The 21,276-nt window shown below is 60.7% G+C and overlaps 1 protein-coding gene across 2 annotated transcripts; it reads right to left on the bottom strand.

Annotated features, from left to right (window-relative positions):
* Window positions 1-2,464: 2,464 nt before the first annotated feature.
* ADAM11 (ADAM metallopeptidase domain 11) lies at window positions 2,465-21,190 on the bottom strand. Of its 2 annotated transcripts, XM_012661498.1 has the most exons (27): window positions 21,124-21,190; window positions 20,482-20,657; window positions 12,004-12,080; window positions 11,761-11,827; window positions 10,582-10,667; window positions 10,421-10,496; window positions 9,947-10,013; window positions 9,813-9,880; window positions 9,369-9,443; window positions 9,216-9,287; window positions 8,869-9,035; window positions 8,281-8,365; window positions 8,075-8,165; window positions 7,886-7,937; window positions 7,292-7,391; window positions 7,138-7,209; window positions 6,933-7,025; window positions 6,464-6,544; window positions 5,894-5,944; window positions 5,725-5,788; window positions 5,402-5,501; window positions 5,098-5,217; window positions 4,842-5,010; window positions 4,638-4,752; window positions 4,462-4,552; window positions 3,831-3,848; window positions 2,465-3,324 (listed from the first exon to the last, which is right to left on the bottom strand). In XM_012661498.1, exons 1-27 carry the CDS (start codon window positions 21,188-21,190, stop codon window positions 3,309-3,311), a joined length of 2,316 nt encoding a protein of 771 aa, XP_012516952.1. In that variant the 3' UTR covers window positions 2,465-3,308. The 2 variants fall into 2 exon arrangements, with proteins under 2 accessions (XP_012516952.1, XP_012516950.1); XM_012661496.1 differs by lacking the exon at window positions 2,465-3,324 and having other exon boundaries at window positions 3,800-3,848.
* Window positions 21,191-21,276: the final 86 nt, after the last annotated feature.

Genomic DNA, 21,276 nt, shown 5'->3' with positions numbered 1-21,276 from the left:
GGGCAGAGGGCTCGGCGCCTCCCTGGCATCCCCTCGCTGTGCTCAGAAGCCTCCTGCACCTGTGTGCGCCCACACAGGCACCACCTGGAGCTCCGGGGGCCGGCCCCAGGCTGAGAGCTGTCCGGTGACTGCATGGACCTTTAAGAGCCTCACCTGTGTCCCCTGTGTCTGCCCTGCTGCCATTGGTTTGCCAGAAGACACCCATTTCACTACCTCCAGGGTCAGCTGAAGGACACATCAGCCTGGGACAGACTGGGAACTGGGGACTGAGAAGGGGTTAAGCATCAGGACGGAGAGGTTGAGAGGCAGGAGCAATGGAGAAAGTTAAAAATAGCGTTATTCAGCCCAGAGCAAGGAAGACAAGGGCACAGCTAGACTTCGGCTCATGATGGACTGGTTGGAGAATGAGTCTTGCTTTTTCATCCCGCACTCTGAATGGCAAGAGGCTGACCTTCTGCCAGGAGAGACTGGAGTTAGATGTCACCCAGTGTCCTGGGGGGATGGAGATGTCCGAATAGGGCAGGGACCAGAAATCGAAGCTGAACGTGGCTCTGTGTCCTGTTTTTTCTGCTTGTGAGCCCAGGTTGTCCCTGGGGTGTCTGGGACTGGGGCTGTGAGCCCAGAGCTTCTAGCTGCCACCACCAGCTTGGGGCTGCTATTTCTTCCTCCATTCTGTCTGTCTTTCCCTTCCCTGCCCCCACCTCCTTCCTCCTGTCTTGTCCTGAGCAAGCAGAGCTTCCAGAGCCGATCCTCCAGCTCACGGCACCGTGGAGGGAAAGCTGGGAATGACGTTTTCTGGCTCAAACTCAGCCCCAGCCAGGGGAGGGAAGAGGTAGAAGAGCAGATTCCCAGCTGGCCAGGAGCCCGGTGCCCTGGGACTGGACAGGGTAATGGTTTTGTCCAGTGTTTTGGAATCTCTTGGAAGGTGAGGAGAGGCTTCTCTGGCTTCAACCATAAAAGGGAAGTTGGGTCTCCTGCCTTTGGTCAAATGCTCTCCTACTTACTCGCCTTCTACTTTGCAGAAGCCAGAGGAGGGCACAGCTGTCTTTGTTGGGCGAGCCGAGAGCGGAAGGGCCAGGCCTCCGCCCCGCCAGCCCATTTCCTCACTGGGAGTGGAGACGACGCCCCTTCCTCCCAGCCTCCCAGCGCTGTCCTGGGTGCTCACTGCCTGCTACAGCACCCCAGGCTCATGCTCCCTCCAGGGCCAGAGTGGACAGGCAGGGGACATGAACCACAGAACAGTCATTCACAAAGGAAAGACACAAGGGTGGTGTGAGCTCCATGGAAGCCCCAGGATGTGATCTTTAATTGATGCTCCTGGACCTGCCTCCCCACCCCCTAAACCCAGATGACATATGTACAGGATGCCGTTGGAGCCAGGCCCAGCCCAAGTGACGCAGCCGCCCTCCTCCCTGGGCACCACCAGGGCAGGCACTTGCCAGGGCTGGGCAGGAGGATGCAGACAGCTGGGAGCCAGGGTGGTCTGGTCACAGGAAGTCTTACGTCCTACACCCCCACCCCCACGTATGCAGGCACACACAGACACACCCACGTGCACACAGGTGTTCCCACTGTGCGGATGTGGATTTGAATGCTTGTCCCTAGATGCAGTGCCACCTGTGCACACGTGTACCACCAAAGGATGGATGCTTTAAGGTATTGCAGCAATAGTGCAAAACCCAGCCCCTGCCCCTCTCAGCAGGTGGAGCTGGTGCAGCCCTCACTTGGGCAGTGCCACCTGGAGCTCAGGGAGAGGCCCACTGTTGTTGGGCGCATCCAGCCACCAAGAAGGACCAGTGGGTCCCAGGCCCCAGCCTGACCCTGAGGACGATGTGGATAAACACGGAGCCATTTCCTCCATAATGCTCCTCAAAAATGCCCCAGAAGCAGAGGGACTCAAACAGGCAGCTCCAAGGCCCTGGGGTGTTCAGAACCTCCTGCTGAGTCTGAGCGGGGTATCACTGGAGACATCCATTTGTGGCTTTCATCCGTAAGGTAGCTGGTCCCTCATCTGGTTCCTGCCAGCTAGCTTGTAGGGTCAAGGAGCCAGAGCTCCTCCATCCCAAGCACAGGTCATGAGGGAAGGCCATGGGCACGACTTTCCGTGGGAGGACTGAGAGATTCTGCCAGCCTGGCCTGTCTTTCAGGCTCAGCTAGAGCAGGGACCAGAGGATGACATAATGTGGGAAACATCTGTAAACTTACTGCTCGGCCCTGGAATGGGGTTAGGGAGTGGAATGGGTTTGATGGGGCCTTGAGGACTTTTCTAGAAGCCTGGGAGACCTGCCCTTTCCTACCTCCTCTTGCACAACCCAGGCAGAGCCCCTAACCCTCCAGGCACTGGGCCACCTCCGGCCTTCTCTACCTAGGAGAGTCCTCCCTGGAAAGATGGCCCAGCCTGGGACCTCTAGGCCACACCAGGGGGCACCTAAACCCTGAGTCAGCCCCAGAATCACCCTTCTTGAAAGGGGAAAGGTGCCATTGTATTTCAGGGACTATATTTTTCTAGACTTCCCTCCCCCAAATACATGCGTCCTGGCAGGGACAGCAGGACAGTCATTTTGGAACTGAAGACAATCTGGGACATGTGGTTGCTGTGCCCATAATCTAGGCCTTGGGCACGGCGCAGGCAGCTTTGGTTTGAATCAGCACTCGAACCTCCTCTGGGCTCAGCGGGGCTGGGTGGAAGGGGCAAGTGGGGACGCCCAGCCCCTGCCGTGCTTAGTGACAGGACTCCAGGTGTGGTCATCCCAGGGCAGGGGGCAGGGCACCCAGGGGATGGCCACATCTCGGCATCTCTGGGCCCTCCTGCAAATGTCACAACATCCCCACAACTGCCCTGGCTCCAGCACCCCCAAGGTTACATTCATCAGTTAAGATTCAGTTAAAAATATGTGGATGTCAGCCCCTTCCCCCAGGTCCCAGAGAGCAAGGCTGGTTTTGAGGAGGGGCCATCCCAGGCCGTGTCCACTGGTGGCTGCCTGGGGGCATTCCTCCAGGCCCCCCAACTTGAGCTGTGGCAATCTGTGATGATGGAAGCTACATTCACACAGGGAGAGTAGGTGTGCAAGGCCAAAGCCGCATGAGGTGGGTGGGGGACCAGGGAGGAAGTGCCCTCCAGGCTTGGTCCACCCTGGTGGTGTGAAGAGCAGGGCCACAGCCCCCACCCAAACCCCTGTGGAGCAGGAGTTGAAGGGTTTGGACCTGGAAGACATTTGCTCGGCGCCTCCCTCCGTGGCTGGACAAGGGTGGCCTCGTGGGTCAGGGCCGAGACGGTGGGTGCCAGGCTCGGAGGGAGGGCGTGGCACTTAGGCCCCTCCGGATCTGGAAGGGAGAGGGGGCATCAGAGGAGGACACACGAGGCAGGGCCAGAGAGAGAGCCCTCCAGCGGGGCCCCGGGGGGTCAGTGCTGGGCCCTGGAGGCAGCAAGTCACAGGCTGGCCAGGGAGGGGATCTGGCGGAAGGTCAGACAGTGGCAACATGGAAGACAAAACAGATGGGACACAGAGGGAGGTTCCCTCCCCAGGGGATGGGGACTGCGGGGGCACAGTTCCAGGGGCCACCTGGCCAGAGTGCCAGGCTGTAGGAAAGGCAGCAGTAGATGGAGCGTGGCCTGAGAGGAGGGGTGGGTGCGGGCTGAGGACTGAGGACTTCCTTCCCAGAGCAAGGTTCTCCCACCCCTGGCGTGACAGGAGGCAGCAGGGCTGGGGGTTCAGCCCCCAGCTCCCCATCAACAGATCGCGGGGTGACGAATGAGATGGAGGAGACAAAGACAGCGGGAGGGATGACGTGGCCGGCGTCACACTGCCCCCTGCTGGGTCGGGTCATACCTTCCTCGGCGGATGTTTCTTCAGGAGCCACGGGGAGGACAGGCGGGAGAGAGGAAAAGGAGCGTCTGACTTTCCCTTCTTTCTTGGGGGGCCTTCCAGCTCCCATGAGACCCCCCACTGCCCCGCAGTGGGGCAAGGGTCGCAGGGCCTGGACAGTAACCACAAGGCCAGGGAGAGATACCGAGGACATCTACCAACAATGGGTCTGGGGTTTGAGTCCGGGCTCTGTCACTAACTCACTGTATGACCCTGGGCCTCAGGTTCCTTCTTTGCACATTGAGGGGGTCAGACCAGCTCAAGGACCCCAAATTTAGATGCTCACGGGGCATCATAGGCTGGGTGAGGACTGGGGATGGAGGACACACGCCTGCCTCGGGCAGCCCCTGCTGAGCTCCACACCATGGCTAAGCGGGAATTTTCGGAGACCAGCTGGGATCCAACCTTCTCATTTTTCAAGAGAAGCTGGAAATCAGGATTGTCAATGTAAAATCTCCTGTGGGCTGGCTTGGCCTGTGATACGTGAGCTCCGGCTTAGCTAACCTCTCAGGGAGGCCCCTCAGCTCTAACAGTCAGGGGTTCTGATCCCCCCGAGGATGCCAGGGGTAGGGGTGTGTGTGTGTGTGTTTCTTACTTAAATCCCCAGCCCGTGCCTCCCAGGACGATGGCTGCAACCAGGACAGCCCCAGCGATAGAGCCAATGATGATGTTGGTGCCGCTGGGACCTGGGGAGGAGGGCAGGGCTCAGTTGGCAGGGACAGGCGTGGAGAGTGGGAAAGACAGACCCACCCTGGCCAGCTCTGGCCTCACCCTTATATCTTTCCGTCTCTCCCGTGGGTGGAGATGTGGGCAGGGGGTTGTGGATGCTGCAGTCTTTGCCTGTCCAGTCTGGCTGGCAGATGCACTTCCCTTCGTTGCTGCAGACCTAGATGTGGGGCGGTGCCAGCAGCAGTGAGTAGGGGCCTGTCCCCTCTTGTAAGCCTCTCCCTCTGCCCCCAGCCTCCAGGCACCCACCCCATGGTGGGAGCAGATCCGGCGCTCCCCGCTGCCGGGGCAGGTGCTGAAGTTGAAGGCAGAGGCTGGCAGGCAGCGATGGTCCAGGCACAGCATGTTCGGCCCGCAGGCTGTACCGTCCTCCACATAGCTCAGGTCAGAACCATCGGCCAGCTGCACATGGCCCCCCCTGGGGAAACGGGACAGCCTCAGCCCCGGCCCCTAACCCCAGTCACAGCAGCAAGCTCCCTCCCCCAGCCATGATTCCAGCCAACACCTGCAGTCCAGCTCCTTGCCCTGGTGGTAGAAGGTGACACTGTTGATGTCTCCTCCCAGGTCCCCCAGCCGAGGAGCTCCAGAGATGTTGACGCAGAGGAGAAAGCCACAGAGCACGTCCCTGTTGGCACACATAGAGACAGTGAGCCCCACGTCTGACCTGAGATCCAACTCCTGAGCTCTAATCTGCCCTCACCCTGCCACCCTATTTGTCACATACTCTCCCACTGGCACTCACAGGCTCCTCCTAGGAGAACCTGCTGCCCCAGAGCTGGGGAGGCCCCATAGAAGCTTTGGCTACTTACTGCTTATTGCACTGGACCCAGCCTGATCCCTTGCGCCCACAGTTCCCACGCTCTGTCCCCTCCACGTTGAGCTTCTCATAACAGAAGCGATCAGCAGCCACTGTGGGGAGACGGTGCCAGCTGTCACCCCCCGCACCCCAGAACCCACCCTAAGACCTCAGGCCTGTACCTCCATCACTCTGGCCTGACCCCAGTCTGGCTGGGTCCCTGGGATCCTGCGGAGCCACACATTTGGTGGGGGGCCTACTCAGCTGGAACATGCCCACCCCCCAGCCTCTCGATTCTGGGTCCTCCAGAGTCCCCTCTCCCATCCCTAGACTCACCATGGCCCCAAAGGGCCTGGCACTGCCGGTCCCGGGTTTTGCAGCGACCTCCGTAGCAACGGCCCTGAGAGACAAACAGGAGGCAAGAAACAGGGACACTGAGTGGTCAGAGTGGAGACAAGATAAGGGACTGCACTGAGCCCAGAGGGGGAACCCCCAGCCATCATACCTGCTCGTGGTCACAGTAGTAACCGTCCAGCTTGTGCAGGTTAGGGGGACACTGTGGAGAGAGGAACATGGCTGAGCAGAGCAGCCACAGGCCTGGGAGCCGAGGCCTGCCCCAGGGGAGGAATGCAAGAGTACCAAATGCCCCCATGTGGGGGCACATCTTGCAGGGCTCTTCCACAATGACAAGGGGTCTGAGAGCACACAGATTCGCAAGCCCCAGAGCTGTGCCAGCCTCCCTCGGTTTCCTGCACGTACCTCTTAGGGCTGGGAGAACTAAATGCGTGGCACATAATTAGGATTTAATAGATGTTAACTAATATTATCCGCTCTGATCCCTGGCACACACCAGGCACTGCGCCAGGTGCTGGGAATACTAGCCAGACTGTAAATATTAGTTTAATGATTGAAGGAACAAAGCCAGGGGTCAGATAAGGAAACTGAGTCTGGTCAGCGGGGGCGACGCCAGCTACGGAGTGGAGGGGCGTGGAAAGTAGTCGTGTTGCAGAACCGAACCGATACGGGTAGGGGTTGCCTCGCCCGGGGCCCCGCAGGACGGCCCGGCCGGGCGGACCTGGCTCGAGTCCCCGGTGCAGGTCTCCGCGATGTCGCACTCGTTCACGGCCTCTCGGCAGGACACACCCCGCGGCTCGTACTAGGGAAGGGATGCGTTCCCTGGTTCAGGTAGGATACATGCCTCGGCCCCGCGCTCCCCCGGGACCCCGCCCTTACCCGGGATCCGTCCCTAAGCCCCCACCACTCCTGGGCCGCTCCCCGCCCCAGGCCCGTTCACGCTTCCGCGCCTCCAGTCATTTCTCCGCAAGCTCCCGGCCCGCTCCTCCAGCCCCGCCCTCAACATCCCCACGTGTGCCTCAGCCCCGCCCTTTACTCCCCATTGGCTCTTTCTTCCTGTCAGGCCCCGCCCCAGATTGTCTCGCCCAGGGCTCATCCTCCCTAACTCCCGCCCCTTATCTGACGACGTCCAATCGGCGCTCGTTGGTCCTGGCCCCGCCTCCTCCCGTCCCCGGGCGGGTCCTCCTCACCTTGCAGCGGCGACAGCAGAGCCCGTCGCTGCACATGGCGTCGTGAGTCAGGGTGCATTTCTTGCAGCAGTTGCCACCTGCGCGGCTGCACTCCTAAGGAATGCGGGAGAAGGGGGAGAGGCGGGCGCGCCCTCATCTTCCCCGCTGCTCCCTGGTCCCCATCCCGCGTGCCCCGTCCCACCTGGCGCCAGCGCTAGCCGCTCACCTGCACCGAGCCGCAGTCGCACTCCTCCCCCGCCTCCACGAAGCCGTTCCCGCACTCAGGGGGGTCCAGGAGCTGGACCGAGAGGGCGTGTCGGGAGTCTGGCCGGGACCCGGCCCAAGCCCCGCTCCCGTGTTCCCCGCCCTGGGGCTGGTACCTTGAGGGGCTTGTTGAAGAGGCAGCTTCCACCGCCCTCCTGCAGAAACTGGTTGTACTCGTCGATGCTGCAGCGCGAGAACTTGCGGGGCAGGTAGAACCTAGGCAGGGGTGAGGGGACAGTGCCGCTGGGTCCTCCCCTCCAGTCCACCCTCTCGCCCCTTCTCAAGATTGGGGAGGAGGCGCACCGGGTACTCGGTCACCCCCGCGAGGAGCCTGAGGGTCTGTCTGCCCCGGGACTACAAGAGAATCCTCCCGCCTGCCCATCGAGGAATGGGCGGAGGAGGGCGCTCGCGTCTCCTCCTCCAACCTCGAGACTCCGGGCGTGCTGGAGCAGGCAGGCGGGAAGGTGCCTCCGAACGAGGCTTGGGCGGCGCCCAGTGGCGACAGTGTGCACTACAGTCTGGCCAGTTTGGTGTCCCTGCAGGGGAATCTGGGTCTCCCTGAGTAGTGTAGGCAGAAAATTGGGATTCTTGGAATCCTCAGCGGTCTGTGAGCTGGGCCTCTTGAGGCCGTGGGTCCAGACTGCCATCAGTGCTTGCTCTAGGACTCCCTCGCCCAAGACCCTTCCCCCACTTTGTCCCCAAGAACTCACCCAGTGTCCTCCATGATGCAACCCAGCCAGATGTCTGGACACTTGCAGTCCCCTGAGGGGCGAGCCAGGTGGATATGAGGGATGGCCAAGGGGCCACTGTCCCCCGCTTCCACCCTGTTCATTCTAGAGACACTGGCTGTGGGGCTGGGCTGGTTGTGGGGCCCCAAGCGGGTCCCCGAGGGTCAATACCTGCCGAGCTCCGGTGTTTGTTCCACATCATGCCCAGGTTCTGTCCCAGCGTCTGGGCCAGGGTCACTGCCATGGCCCCCATGTTGCCATACTGGGGGTGAGGAAGATGGAGCACAAGGATGTCCACGTCCTTCCAACAGGCACTTTGTGCCTTCCCAGGCCCTCTCCCGCAGCTGCCGCCCAAGCCAGGTCCCTTCACTGCTCACCTCATTCACACCCCCGCCCCGAGATAGCGAGCAGATGCCCCCCACGTAGGCTGCTCCACTGCTGGTGCTCTGGAAAGTCCTGCCCCTGGAAGGGAGAGGGTTGTCAGGATAACCTCCTGCCCTCCCCTGATGCTAGAGTCCTTCCTTGGGGAGGTAACACTCGCCTTTCACATCAGCCTGGGTGACCTCGGTAAGCCCCGCCCCTCTTTGGGTTCGTTTGCTCATAAGCCAAAGGAAAGATTCCTGTGAGATGAGCTCTAGTCGCAAGGCCCCTTTATTCGACTTTTTCCCCCTACCAGGGCTCTGGGTCCCTGAGGAAAGGGTGTTGGGACAGTTTGAAAGGGGAAAGAGGGGACTAAGAGGAGGTGAGGGGCAGAAGAGGACCACCAGGGCCAATGTAAAGGGCATCAGCTTAAGATGCGGGGGACGTGCCCAGCCTGCTGCATGTGGCTGGAAGCAGCTGGCAGGTGCAAGGTGAGCCCAGTCCCCAGACTCTGAGAAGAGCACCCGGCACAGGGCAGGGCTAAGTCACCCTAGGCACTGCAGCAACCAGCGAAGGCTGGCAGGTGTGTGGAGTGGGGGACTTACGAGAAGAGGTGGGTGGCATCGCTGGGCTCAGGCAGACCTTCCCGCCGGTAGACCATGAGCCGGGCCAGGGTCTCCAAGAGGTCATCCTGCACCTGGATCTTGTCCCCATCTGCCCATGTTTCCATGGCAACCAGCACGATGCGGGTGTTGAGCTGCTCCTTATACATCTGGGCCCAGAGGGGAGAGATGAGGGGACTAGAGGGTGGGAGTGGGTGTGGGGGGACAGGGCTGGAGGAGGGCCTTGGTCTGTCCCTCCAGGAAGTAGGGGCCAGAGGCTAACAATGCCCCCGGGATGTGTGTGGCAGGGTAGGGGGTGAGGGAGAGGGAAGGGAGAGAGGATGGCTCACCACATCAGCCAGGTTCACCACGGACTTGGCAAAGTTGCTGGTGAGGACCACCGACTGTCGCATCTGCTCGAACTGGGAGCGAGAAGAGTGGGAGGAGGATGACGACCTTTCTGGGCCCCTCCTCCCAGTGTCCCCCCCAGCCTGGGAACTCACCAGCTGGTGGTCATTGATCACGATCAGCTCCACGTACTTGGTCTCGCTGTGCACCGTAGGGTGGCCCCGGCGGACCTGGGAGTGGGTGGGCACTTGGAATCAGTCCCCTCCATGTCTGACTTCACAGCTAAGCTAGGGACAGATTCCATGAGAGGGTGTGTGTGGGGGGGTCTCAGCTCCAGCCAGAGGCAGTGCCAGTCCCTCACTGGCAGAGGGTCCCCTCGCTCCCCAGCTTTGGATGAGGGCAGGCAGCCTCGGTTTGCCCTCCATGGGGACCTGTGTAGATGCCAGTGTTTGGAAGGGGGTGGGAGGGCTCTTCCTAGAGGTGGCCCCCAGACACAACAGTCTGAGCCTTCCTTTGCCCCAGCCACAGATGGGGGTGTCGTCCTGCTCTGGGCACGACCCGAGGTCTGTGCAGCCCGAGGTCTGTGCGGGCCCCCGTACCTGCCTTTTCCTTCTCAGCCTTGGCCGGTCTGGAGGAGCAGACTGGGCAGGGGCAGCAGAGAGGCAGCCTGTGGGGAGGCGCCAGGTGAGGAGGGCACAGCCAGACCCCCCCCAGCCCCCTTTCCCTCCCTTACCTGGTTCCCTGCATCCGAGAGGGGCTGGGAGGAGAGGGGTCCGGTAAATGAGGTGGGGAAGGGGTCCCTGCAATGAGGGGGAATTAGTTCTTGGGGGGCCAATGAGGTCTCCTCTGGGCCCAGTCGAGGGGGACAGCTCCAGCCCTTCCTCCCACCCCACCCTGGGGTGACCCAGAACTGGCCAGAGTTCCCATGTCGGATCTGATCTCCCAGATGCTCAGATTCCGGGGTCAAGACCTGGGGGTGCCCTGAGAGACAGGGGCAAAGGACATTGGAGCCCAATGGGAGGTCACTTGAGGGACAGAGGGGACATTGGAGCTGGGGGCACAGGGGAGGAACCAGAGCCGGGGTCACTGAGGAGGGCAATGAGGCTGGGGTTACTGAGGGAGGAGGAGGAGGAGGTGGCAGCAACAGCTCTTGGGACAAGCATGGCAGGGCCATAAGAGGGGCAGCCAGGGGCTGTGCAGGGCTCACCTGGGGGGCTCCCCAACGCCCAGCCATCTCTTGGGGCTCCATGATATAAGTCAAGTTCCCATCAGAGAAGACCCCACTGTGGAGAGAGAGGCATAGCTCCCTACTGTCCCCAGGCCTGGGTAGGGGGCTCATTCCTGCTGCCCAGCCCTCCCCATACTCACTGTAGCCCCTGGCAGGTGGAGAGGGCAGCAAAGGAGTGCGGGTTCCCCCGCAGCTTGCCCTGGTAGTAGCAGTGGTCTCCAGCTCCCTGCAGGAGAGAGCAGCGACCAGTGAGCAGGACATGGCCCCGCGTGGCATGAGGCAGGAAGATGGCGACAGGCCTCAAAGCTTTGCAGGAGCCACCGAGCTGCCCTGTGGGCAGGCGGCCGCAGTCCCTGGGTACACCTGGGGCCCTGGAGCCTGGTGCTACACTGGTGGTGCTCCTAATTTGTTGTGTCACCCTGGGCAAGTTCCTAGCCCTCTCTGCACCTCCTTCATCTCACCTATAAAATAAGGACATTGGACTATAGCAGTGGTTCTTAGCCACTTGCTGGGGCCGGTGAAAGGATCATAGGTTCCTTGGAGAATAGCAGTTAACATTTATTTAATACCTACTATGTGCCAGGCACTGCTCTGAGCACTTACCACATACTATCTCATCTAATCGATGACCACTATGGACTCACTCCACACACACACACACACACACACACACACACACACACACACAGCGTCTCCATGGCTGCTTCCTGGATACCCCTGCACACATGGTCTGTGGCTGAGGAGTCTGAGCAGCTTGTGTCCTCCCGGCTGGGCTCATGGGTCAGAGGGGACCAGCAGCGCCCTCCTCCCCCAACTCTGCTTCCTGCAGAATTACTTGTGCTCCAGTTACTGAACAGGCGGGGTAGGGGGGGGGGCGGCTATTTATAGACACTCATTCATCTTTGTTTAGGCTCCAGCCTCCAGGGCTGGGACCCTGGTGTCCCAGGCAGCCGGGAATTCCTGTGGTCTTAGTCTGAGCAAGACGGTGCATTTCCTCAACTGTCCCCTCCCAGAAGAGTCTTTGGAGGGGAGATTCTGACACAGCGGGCATGGAACAATGAGGGTCCTTGTATGCCCTGCGCAAGGCAGGGTGGCTGGCTGGGAATGAGACCTCTGGGGCCCTGAGCCCCCTCACCATTCAATCTGCCACTGCCGATCCTCGCGGCCTCCCAGGTGGGGAGAGATGGGAGGTCCCAAGGGGCCAGGCCCATGCTGAGTAGACCCCTGATCCCATCTCCACCATCACCTGCTCCTACATCATTGACTTCAGAAACAGAACCTCCACTCCACCTCCCCTGTCCCCTTCCAAAGGCACTCACGGTGCTGTGCTGGGTGGGCCCCTCCCGGCTGAAGTGACGCTCCACGTATTGCGAGGAGAGCAGGTGACTGAGATGGAGCGGGCAGGAGGAAGGAGGGGGTCAGGTTTGGGTCCTGCCCAAGCTCAGGATCCAGGTGCCCCTGCCCCAGCCCCCCTCCCCATCCTCCTCCTCCCCAGCCAAGTCCAGGCCATGCTCTGCCCACCCCACCTGCTGCCCTCTTCCCAGGCTCAAGGCCGCACTCACTGGTTCAGCTCCAGGTCCAGGGTGAAGTTTGAGTTGAAGGCTGGGATGACGAAGCTCACCTGGGCCAGATGGACGGGCTGTTGTGGGAGAAGGCAGATGGGGAGTCAGTCTGGGGACGCCTGAAGGTGGGAGTCGGGGGAACCCCAGGACAGAGAGTGGCCCCAGGGAGAGGATGACCGAGCCCCAGCAGCTCAGGAAACCACTGAGTTGGGGGCGAGATTCTTTGCACAAGCCCCTCTTCCTCCAGACGCTGCTTCTTCACTGGGCGGCAGGGGCAGGAGGCTCATCCCCTGGTCCGGCCCACCCCTGCCCTCTGGAGCAGTAGGGGTGGAGAGGGCAGCTCAGCCTGCCCCTGCCACATCATGGCCAGTCACCCTCAGGCGGGAAAAAGGGAGGCCCAGAAGTGTCATGGGAAGGCGACAAGGGTCCGTAGAGGGGGCAAACAAGAGATGGGAAGCAGGCCCCTCATTTCCTGGTCCCTACCCTGGGCCCAGCCTCAAGTGACACAGGAGGCCTCAGGCCGTGCAGATGGGGCTGGGCCCCCGGAAGCTGGGGCAACGGGTAGCTGCCACTGGTCAGGAGCAAAGGGCTTGGCTCCTCTACCCCCAAATCCATCGCCCTCTGCCTTGCCCAAAGCAGCTCATCTTTAATATTTCAATCCCATGGTTAATTTTTAAACACGGAAGTTTTCCTGATAAATTTTTCAGAGGGGCCCGTGCAGTGGGGCTGGGAGGCTCCAGGTCGCCATGGCAACGTACCAGGCCTGAGCAGGATGGCTGCCCTTCCAGCCTGGCGCTCTTGCGGGGGACAAGACTTAAGAGCTGAGGGTACCTGAGTCCCAACAGCCCTAGGGCCACACCTGGGGAGGCTCCCTCGTGCCATCCCGGCCTCAGGCCTTACAAAAGATCTCGAAGCTCGGGAAGGGCTGAGAGGATGCAGGGCTGGCAACTTCTTCCCCCCACCCTTGTTAGTATAAGAAGACTGACCTCCAGATACCCAGATGAGGGTCACCCCACTCTGCCCTGCAGACCAGGAGACTTTTGTTCACTGTCTTGCTTTTGTGGGTGTGGGGCAAGTTGCAGGAAGGAAGGGAGCCCCGGTGTCGATGTCATGGAACCCCACAGCCTGCTGCTGGGGGGCTCCTCATCCACCCCCTAGTCCTTACTAATCTTTACCAAGCGCTTCCTGTGTGCCAGGCACTGGGCTAAAGACCGTGCCCGTGTTATCGTATTGGATCTTCACAACAAGCCCATGAGAGACCTGCTACTGTTATTCCTGCCTGACCGTGGGAAAACCAAGGCACAGGGAAGGCTAACTAACTTGCCCAAGGTCACACAGCTAAAAAGTGGTGGAGCTGGGATTCAAACTAGGGAATCTGCTTCCTGGGCCTTCTCACCCCGAAAGTGAGGCAAGATGGAAGTGGGTCCAGCATCCACACGAGGCCCTGGGAGCCGGGCAAGGTGGGGTGAAGGGCCAGTGCCCAGGTGGGCAGGCCTCTGAGCCCCAAGGACACTGACTCACCCCATCCCTGGACCAAGGCTCCCGGCTCCATCCTGAGCCCCTACAGCATCGATCAGACTCGAAATAGAAAGTCAAGGGCAAGGCGTCACTGCTTCCTTCTCCCCACCCCCTTGGCCTAGACCATCTCTGCCCCCCGCCCCCCATGCTGGTCCAGGCCAGCTCTATCTCCACCTCCAGCCCCCACACCTAGACCATCCCTGCCCTCTTCTCCCCTCGGAACCCCTCCTGCCTGTTCCGTCCACCCGCACCGACCAGCCGGTCCCAGCCCCCGCACTGGCTGCCTGGATCCCTGGCCGTGGTTCAGCTCTCACCCTGTGCAGCCTCAAGGGTGACCCAGCAACCTCTCTGAGCCCTAGATTTTCCCACTGAAAACCGTAAGATGAGCCCAGATGCGAGGCTGGGAGGTTGGCTGTGTGGTGAGGACTCGTCCTGGGCCTGGAGGATTCAGGGGGCCTGCCCTGGCGCCAACAGAATCTCAGCACTCGGGAAGTCAGCGAGCCACCCATCAGGCCTCCTCCCCAACTCTGGGGAAAGCCCAGACTGGTGGCACAGCATCACACGCCCTAGGATGCTCTTTGCAGCCCACGGAGCCCTCACTAGCCCCCTTCCCATCAGGACCCGGGGCTCAGGCTAATCAAGGCCCGGGGGTGCTACAAGCGTGGCTGTAAGGCTGGGGGCTGGGCCCGACGGGAGGCAGGCCTGGCAGGTGCTGCAAAGCCCCCAGAGGGTGCGGGGGGCGGGGGAGAAAGGGAAGCCACACACCTAGGCATGTTGGCCTGGCCTGGCCTGACGGGGAGACACAGCCCTGCCCCTTCGGAGGGAGGAGAGGTCAGGCAAAACCATCTCAGTGCCAGGACCTCCGAATCCCAGGCGCCTGAGGAGGCGCCTGCTGGCACAGAGTCCCCAGCGCCCCCGCCAAGCTTTAGGCCAATGTTCCGTCAAAGCCCAGCCGCTCTCCTTGCCCGGCGCTGCCCTGCCCTCATCCCATTATTCCTCTGTCCCTCTGTCCCTCCAGTCCTGCAGCTGACCCTGTGCCCCACACGGGCCTCTTGCTTCCCTGGCCCCAGGGCTCTCACGTGCTCCAGCTCATTTGATCTCAGCCCGCCCAGGCCGTCTGGTTCTGGTTTTACAAATGCCAGGCCAAAGCTCAGGGAGAGACACCTGGAAGCGACTGGCCCAGGGTCACTGCTGGATGCTGGGGAGGTGTGGCCAGAGTCTCACCCTCAGGCTGGAGTTCGTGTTGCCATGAAAGCTGTGGCCCCCCACAGGGGTGACCATTCCCGCCACCAGAGGCTCCCCTGAGGCTGGCCCGCTCCGCCCTCCCAGGCACCTGGTTCAGAAAGACCATGCCTCATCCTCTCGGAGCCCCAGGTCAGGCCCGGCCAGACACAGCGTGCAGACAGGAGGAAGCAAAGAGTCTGCTGAAGTCCCAGAATCACAAATACAGATGCCCAGGCTCTGCCCTGGCCCTGCAGAGCGATAGTCTTGGGAAGGGGGAGACTAAGATCTTTAGAATTCCCAGATGGCCCAGAAAATTCGAGTGTGCAGAGCACTGCTCCCCAAAGCCTCTGGGCGTCGCCCCTCAAACACTGACCCTGAACCTCTGCACCCGAACCGCCATCTCCTCCCTGGAGCCCCGTCTGTGAACCCACACCCGCCCACCCACATAGGCCTTTGGCCCCTCTTCTCTGCTGGGCCTTGGGCACACAGGTCTTGACGTATATGTCTTTTATCACTGATTCAACTTTTCACATGGGTGACCTTTAGTCTTTTGGGCTCAACATTCATGCTGAATGGAAAGACATCACAAGGCCTGAGTGAGCTGCTTCACTCCCTTAGCCTCAGTTTCCCCATTGGTAAAATGGGGTTGTTGTAAGGATTAAATAAAAGCCCCCCAACATTTTTTTTTTGAGACAGGGTCTTGCTCTGTTGCCCAGGCTAGAGTGCAGTGGCATCATCATAGCTCACTGCAACCTCAAACCCCTGGCCTGGAGCGATCCTCCCGCCTCAGCCTCCCAGGTAGCTGGGAGTACAGGCATGTGCCACCATATCTGGCTAATCTTTCTATTTTTTGTAGAGATGGGGTCTCACTCTTGCTCAATCTGGTCTCCAATTCCTGACCTCAAGTGATCCTCCCACCTGGGAGGATCAAGTAATCCTCCCAGAGTGCTAGGATTACAGGCATGAGCCACCACGCCTGGCCTAAAAGCCCTTTTCAATGTGTTATTATCATGAGGGTCAGTAACGATAATAATAAATGAATAAGTAAGTGTACATGTTCTGGCAAAACAGGGCTTAGAGGAACTGGATAAAGATCCCCTTGGATCACCCTCTGTGACAGAGACATGTCAGAACAGTGGCTTTATGCTCTAGATCTGGATGGATTGGGTTGATTTACCTGTGAGGTGTCTCACCTGAGGATATCTTTCTGAAATCCCCTCCCACCCGCTGTGCATGGAGACACCACCACCACCAGCTTGTGGGGAGCTGCAGAGGTGGGGAGGCACCAGAGAGGCAGGGGCCCCACCTGGGAGCATGGCCTGGCCAGGAGAAACCCCCATACCTGCTGACTGCCCCCACGCCCCCAGCAATGTGTGCATGCGCGTGCTCCATTGATCAACAGGGCAGCGGGATTCACAGACAATGAGAAGAGTTGGACCAATTTCTGATGATGGGATTTGACCTAAATTTTTGAGGACAGAGTCACCTCCTTACAGGGTCATCAGTCCCTCTGGGGACAGACTCTGGACAGCTGGGTTCCTCTAGGCAGCCAGGAGGGTGCTCGGGTGAGGCCAAAGCCCCAGGCCAGTCTGGCTGAGGACTGGAGACGGCAGGTCTGCCCAGGTCGTTCTTCCCCTGAACCCCACCCTGAGCCTGACAGGTAACCCCCCAGTGCCCTGGCTCCTGCTTCTGGCACACAGCCCCCATGCAGCATCCGGTGCCTTGGGGATGTTGGGGACGTTGAACATTGGCCCTGGCCAGCTCCCAGGCTGGACGCCTGACATACATCCACCCCTTGCACCCCCGCAGCAGCCTGGGCAGTGGAGACTATTATTGTCCCTACTTTATGAATGGGGAAGGTGGGGTTCAGGAGGCTGCAGTGGCTTGCTCAGGTCACGCAGTCAGAAGCAATGGAGCAGGACCTGCACTAAGGCTGTCCCATCCCAAAGCCACAGCGTACAGCTTTTCAGACTGAAGTTTAGCCTGCATGAACTCCCCCTCACCGCAGGGCTCAGTGCGCATGCCCCACGTCCTCAGGAACAGGTGGGGCCCAGCACAAATTCTAGCCCTGGCTTCCAGCCACCAGCCCCCTCTAAGGAACCCCCTCCTGCCTCCAATCCCAGGACAGAGCTGCAACTTTGACCACAGAGTGGCCTTGACTCTAGTGGGGTACAGGGCCCCAGCATGGCCCCTAGTACCCCCGTGGCTCCCTGCCCATGACTGCCATCTTGCAAGGGCTGGGGCTGAGCCTTACTCACTTGGCCCCCACCCTCCTGCAGCAAAACACAAGACTGCAGCACATGGCCTCTGCTGGGGGCCTCCGGTGGTGTTTCCAGTCAGTGCTGGTCTACGCAGCTCTCATAAGAGCTGGGCCCAGTGACGGGCTCCCCTCCCCCAGCTGGCTCAGATGAGCATCTGTCTCTGGGGGCCTGGGACTCTCTCACCCCCAACCCTGCTCATTTCCCCCCATCCTGCCCTCTCCTTGGTTCCCAAGGAGTCTGGGTCTCCCCAGGGGCCGGCACAGCCCACATGGCAGCTTGCTGTGACTTAGGAAAAGATGTCCTCTCAGAACACGTGCTGCCGTGTGAGCCGTGGCTTCCATTCAGCTCACCCACCCCTCGCCCTGGTGCCCTAGTGCAGTGAACAACCAGCCCAGCTATCCACCGTGGCCCTGTCTGACCCCCTGCCTCACCCCTCGGCTGCAAGCTCCCTGTGACCACAGGTTTCTGCACTTCCAGAAGCTCCCATACTTCTTTGGGCCTCAAGCCCGACCTGCTTCCAGACTGGCCAGCTGTGAGGTGCTGAGAGCAGTGGCAGAGAGAGGGCAAAGGGTCCCCTGTGTTCTTCTTCACTACACCCCTGGGCAAGAGGTGAGCAGTGCACTGGTCAAGGGTCTTGCTCTGGGTACCAATCTGGCCTCTGCTACGGGAGTGCTGTGTCACCAGGGGTAGTTACTGTGCCTCTCTGTGCCTGTTTCCCCACCTGTGAAATGGGAATAACGGCCCCAGCTCCTGGAATTGAGATGAAGATTAAATAAATCAACACATGTAAAGGCAGAAGTGCGCCTGCCTCAGCCAGGGCCCAGTAAATGGTACTTTCTCTTCTAATTCCTTCCTGGCCACCTCTGGTCTCCCCTGTCCCAGCCCCCCAGCCCCCACCGAGCCAGGGTCCTCAGCACGCAAAGCTCTTTCCCGTTTGCCACCTCCCCACGGCAGGTGGGGCGGAAATAGGTTATCGCCATCCTGACTTTAAGGATCAGAAAGGCGAAGCGGCCGGCCCAAAGCCACAGCAGGTCAGCACCCGAGGCCCCACCACCCCGGCCCTGCCAGCAGCAGGTGGCCCCCGAGTCGCCACATGACCAGATGCTGACTCAACTTCTGGTTGGCCTGAAGTTCCAAACCTGCAATAACTTTAGGACAAAACTGAAGCAGTGCCCGGCTGGGGCACTTCTGCTGGGATATGGGCTCGAGGCTGCACTGGCTCCACCATCAGCCCCAAGGTCCTGTGGCCAGAAGTGCTTGAACCCAGGGAAGAAATGCCAAGTGGGAGGTTGAGGGTTTGCCACGTCTCCGTCCAGTCAGGGGAAAACAGTCTGGACATGTCTTTTTGTGTCCTTTGGCTTGAGTTGAGAGAGTGCCCCTGGACCCAAATCCAGAGAATCCTGGAGGCAGAACAGTACAGTGGGAAGTGCTCTAGTCTTGGAGCTGCTTAAGATCTGCTTGATTTCAGGAAAGTTACTTAACCTCTCTGAGCCTTAGTTTGCTCATCTGCAAAATGGGGCAGACAGAAGTTACAGGCCTTAGAGAGGTGTGAGAATTAAGTGATGTAATGCGCATTCAGAGCCGAGCACAGTGCCTGGCCCAGAGAAGTCTACAGCTGTGGCAGCCTTCTGCTTCACCACCAGGGCAGATCCTCCACCTCAGGGGAAACTGAGGCACAACTAAGGCAGGGCTCTGAGCAAGTCCCCTGGGGAAGGCTGCCTCGAGGTCCTTGGGAAGTCTCAGACTTCTGCTAGAGGTGACCAATGCCCCACAGATCCAAAGAACTCTCCACTCCCACCCCAGACCCTCGAGACCTCCTTGGGTGTATTTGGACGCAGTCACTCACATCCACACCACGCATGTGCACGCACCACCCACTCACCCAGCAGAACACCCAAAGAGTCCCTCAATCCATCCAGTTCAACTGCACCCATCCAGATCTCCCCCCAGAGCCTATGCTCTTCAGAAAGGGCTGGGCTGAAGAAGCGACCTGCCCCGCTAGAGTACCCCACTTTTCATCCCTCCCGGTCCCCATGCTTCCCCTCATCTCTGACTCCTGACCCCAAGGTGGCATCACTCCATCCCCCAATCTGCACATCCCCTGAAGCCCATGCTAGAGGCCCAGCAGACAGGTGGGTCATCAGCTCCCCCTCAGTGCAACCGTGGGGTGCACAGCTCACAGGTGGGGAGTGACACCAGGGAAGAAAGCCAGACTGAGCAGCCGGGCCACTCCATCCCTGGCCCTGGGACCATCCCCACTGCCCACCCAACCCCTCCCAGGGAGCCTGGGCAGGCACTGAAGCCAGCCTATCCCCGTCCCCACCCCCACCGCCCGCCAGCCCAGGACCATCAGCCCCCTCCCCACCCGCCCCCTCCAGCTTGCTCGGCGCTGCCCTGAGCCATGGTCCATCTATTATGCATGCTGCCTTCCTGCTCCATTCCATTTCACGAGTATTCCCCACCCCTGCACCACCCCACATCCCCCTCCACCACCACCCTTAAGGGCTTTTAACCAAGTGCATTAGGCAGGGCCAGATGCCAGTCTGACAGATGTCCATAATGGCAGCCTCCGGTTCCCTCCTTCCTCCCTCTGCCCAGCCAATCCACCTCCCACCACTCCCAGCTGCCAAAACTTCCCAGACCTGGATTGTACCCCCACTCCGAGCCTCTCCTCTACACCTCCTATTTCTGCCAGGCCTTGGCCATGCAGCCCTCTGCTGCCCTGCCGGCCCGGCTAACTTTTGGCTGCAAGCTCCTGGACAGCCCAGGCGTGCTGAGTGACTATTCCATCTGGGTGATTATTATTCACATGATATTAATTAATTATTAATTGAAATTAATCTCCTTTATTCCTAACCTTCCTCTGGGAGGAAGGAGGGGCCTGGCAGCTGAAAGGGACAATGGGCAGGTAGAGCTGGCATTTGTGGGTGAGCTCGGGATCTTACACCATTTTCCAAGGCCCCACCTTCAGCCAGGACAGGAAGGAGAACAAGCCTGTCTGCGTAATGGGGGAAACTGAGGCAGGAGAAAGCACTAAGCTGTTCCAAGAAAGCCCGCTGAGGGTGGCTCCAGTAAGAACGTGGGAACCCTGATCCCAGACTGGGCTCTTAGCTGATTCTCCCTGCCCCCAACTGCCCTGCCCAAGCCCCATTTCGAGCAGAACCACTAGCTTTGGCAGGAGGGGAGACGGGGCTGGCGGAAGGCTGACCCAAAGCTGCACTGAGACCTGGGCATTCTGGGGTCCCTGAATGCTGAGGACAGGGATCCCACGATGATGGGAGGGGGCCCTGGAGCTGGGGCAGGCCTGGTGCTCCCGGCTAGTGGGCTCAGCACCCACCTGATAGCCCATTGTACAGACGGGGAAGCTGCTTCACCACCAGTGCCAGCTGCTGAGGGGGTGCCCAAACCCTGCCTACCCTGGGGTCTCCCATGGGCCCGCTTCAGCCCCCTGGGCTCACCACCCAACCCCACTCACCGGGCCCCCTGGTGGCTCCTGGCGGACCCTAGTGTCCAGCTGCTGCTTTCGGACCTCTCCCCCGGAGCTCTCCCTCACCAGACGACTGGGTTCTGTGACCTCGGGGGCTTCTGGACCCTCCACCTGGGGTGAGCCTCCCCATCGCAGAGCTCCAGCAGGATCCAGGGCCCCAAGACCTGGGGATACAAGGCCATAGTTGCAGGCAGATGCCCACCATGAGGCAGGAGGCTTGGGAAACGGTGGGCACACCGCGTCCTCGACTCTGGTGGCCCCGGAGCCCTGGGGTGATCCAGGTGGGAAGATCTGACTGCCCTGCATGAGGAAGCCCAACGGGGAGGGGGCCAGGAGCTTCGCTCCTGCCCAACCGTCACGACTGCCCCCCCACACCCAAACCCGCAGAGACCTGCAGAGTCGGCCGGCAGGCGGCAGGGGGATGGACGCGGTGGGGCCGGCCAGAAGGGGACAGGTGGGTGGACGCACCTTCCCTCTTCTCCCGCTCCCCCACCCTCCCGCGCTCTGGACCGGCTGTCACCCGGAGCACTGCAGGAAAATGTGGCTGCAGCAGAAACCGCCGCAAAACCGGGGGCGGGGGGTAGGGAGGGGGCGCCGGGGCAGGAGCCGGGCCGGGCGGGGGTCACTCACCGGGCGCGGAGAGCAGCGGCAGCAGCAGCGGCAGAGCCGCGAACGCCCAGCGCCGCAGCAGCCTCATGGCTCGCTCATGTCCTCCCGGTCCGGGGGCTGCGGCTGCGAGCGGCGCGGCGGAGGGCGGGAGCGGGGACGGGGGCGGGGAGGCGC

The sequence above is a fragment of the Propithecus coquereli genome, unplaced genomic scaffold (assembly GCF_000956105.1).
Source record: "Propithecus coquereli isolate 6110/MARCELLA unplaced genomic scaffold, Pcoq_1.0 Scaffold714, whole genome shotgun sequence".
Classification (NCBI taxonomy): Eukaryota; Metazoa; Chordata; class Mammalia; order Primates; family Indriidae; genus Propithecus; species Propithecus coquereli.
Note: the sequence above shows the minus strand (reverse complement) of the source record. Positions and strands in the feature narration are given on the sequence as shown.

What these genes read in the sequence shown, in the direction of transcription:
- ADAM11 (XM_012661496.1), bottom strand. Translation starts at nt 21,190, where the DNA reads ATGAGGCTGCTGCGGCGCTGGGCGTTCGCGGCTCTGCCGCTGCTGCTG. An exon ending in CTGGACCTGGAGCTGAACCA is followed by an intron (nt 11,828 to 12,003) that starts GTGAGTGCGGCC and finishes GCTCCATCTCAG; the next exon opens with TCACCTGCTCTCCTCGCAAT. An exon ending in GGCCCACCCAGCACAGCACC is followed by an intron (nt 10,668 to 11,760) that starts GTGAGTGCCTTT and finishes TCTCTCCTGCAG; the next exon opens with GGAGCTGGAGACCACTGCTA.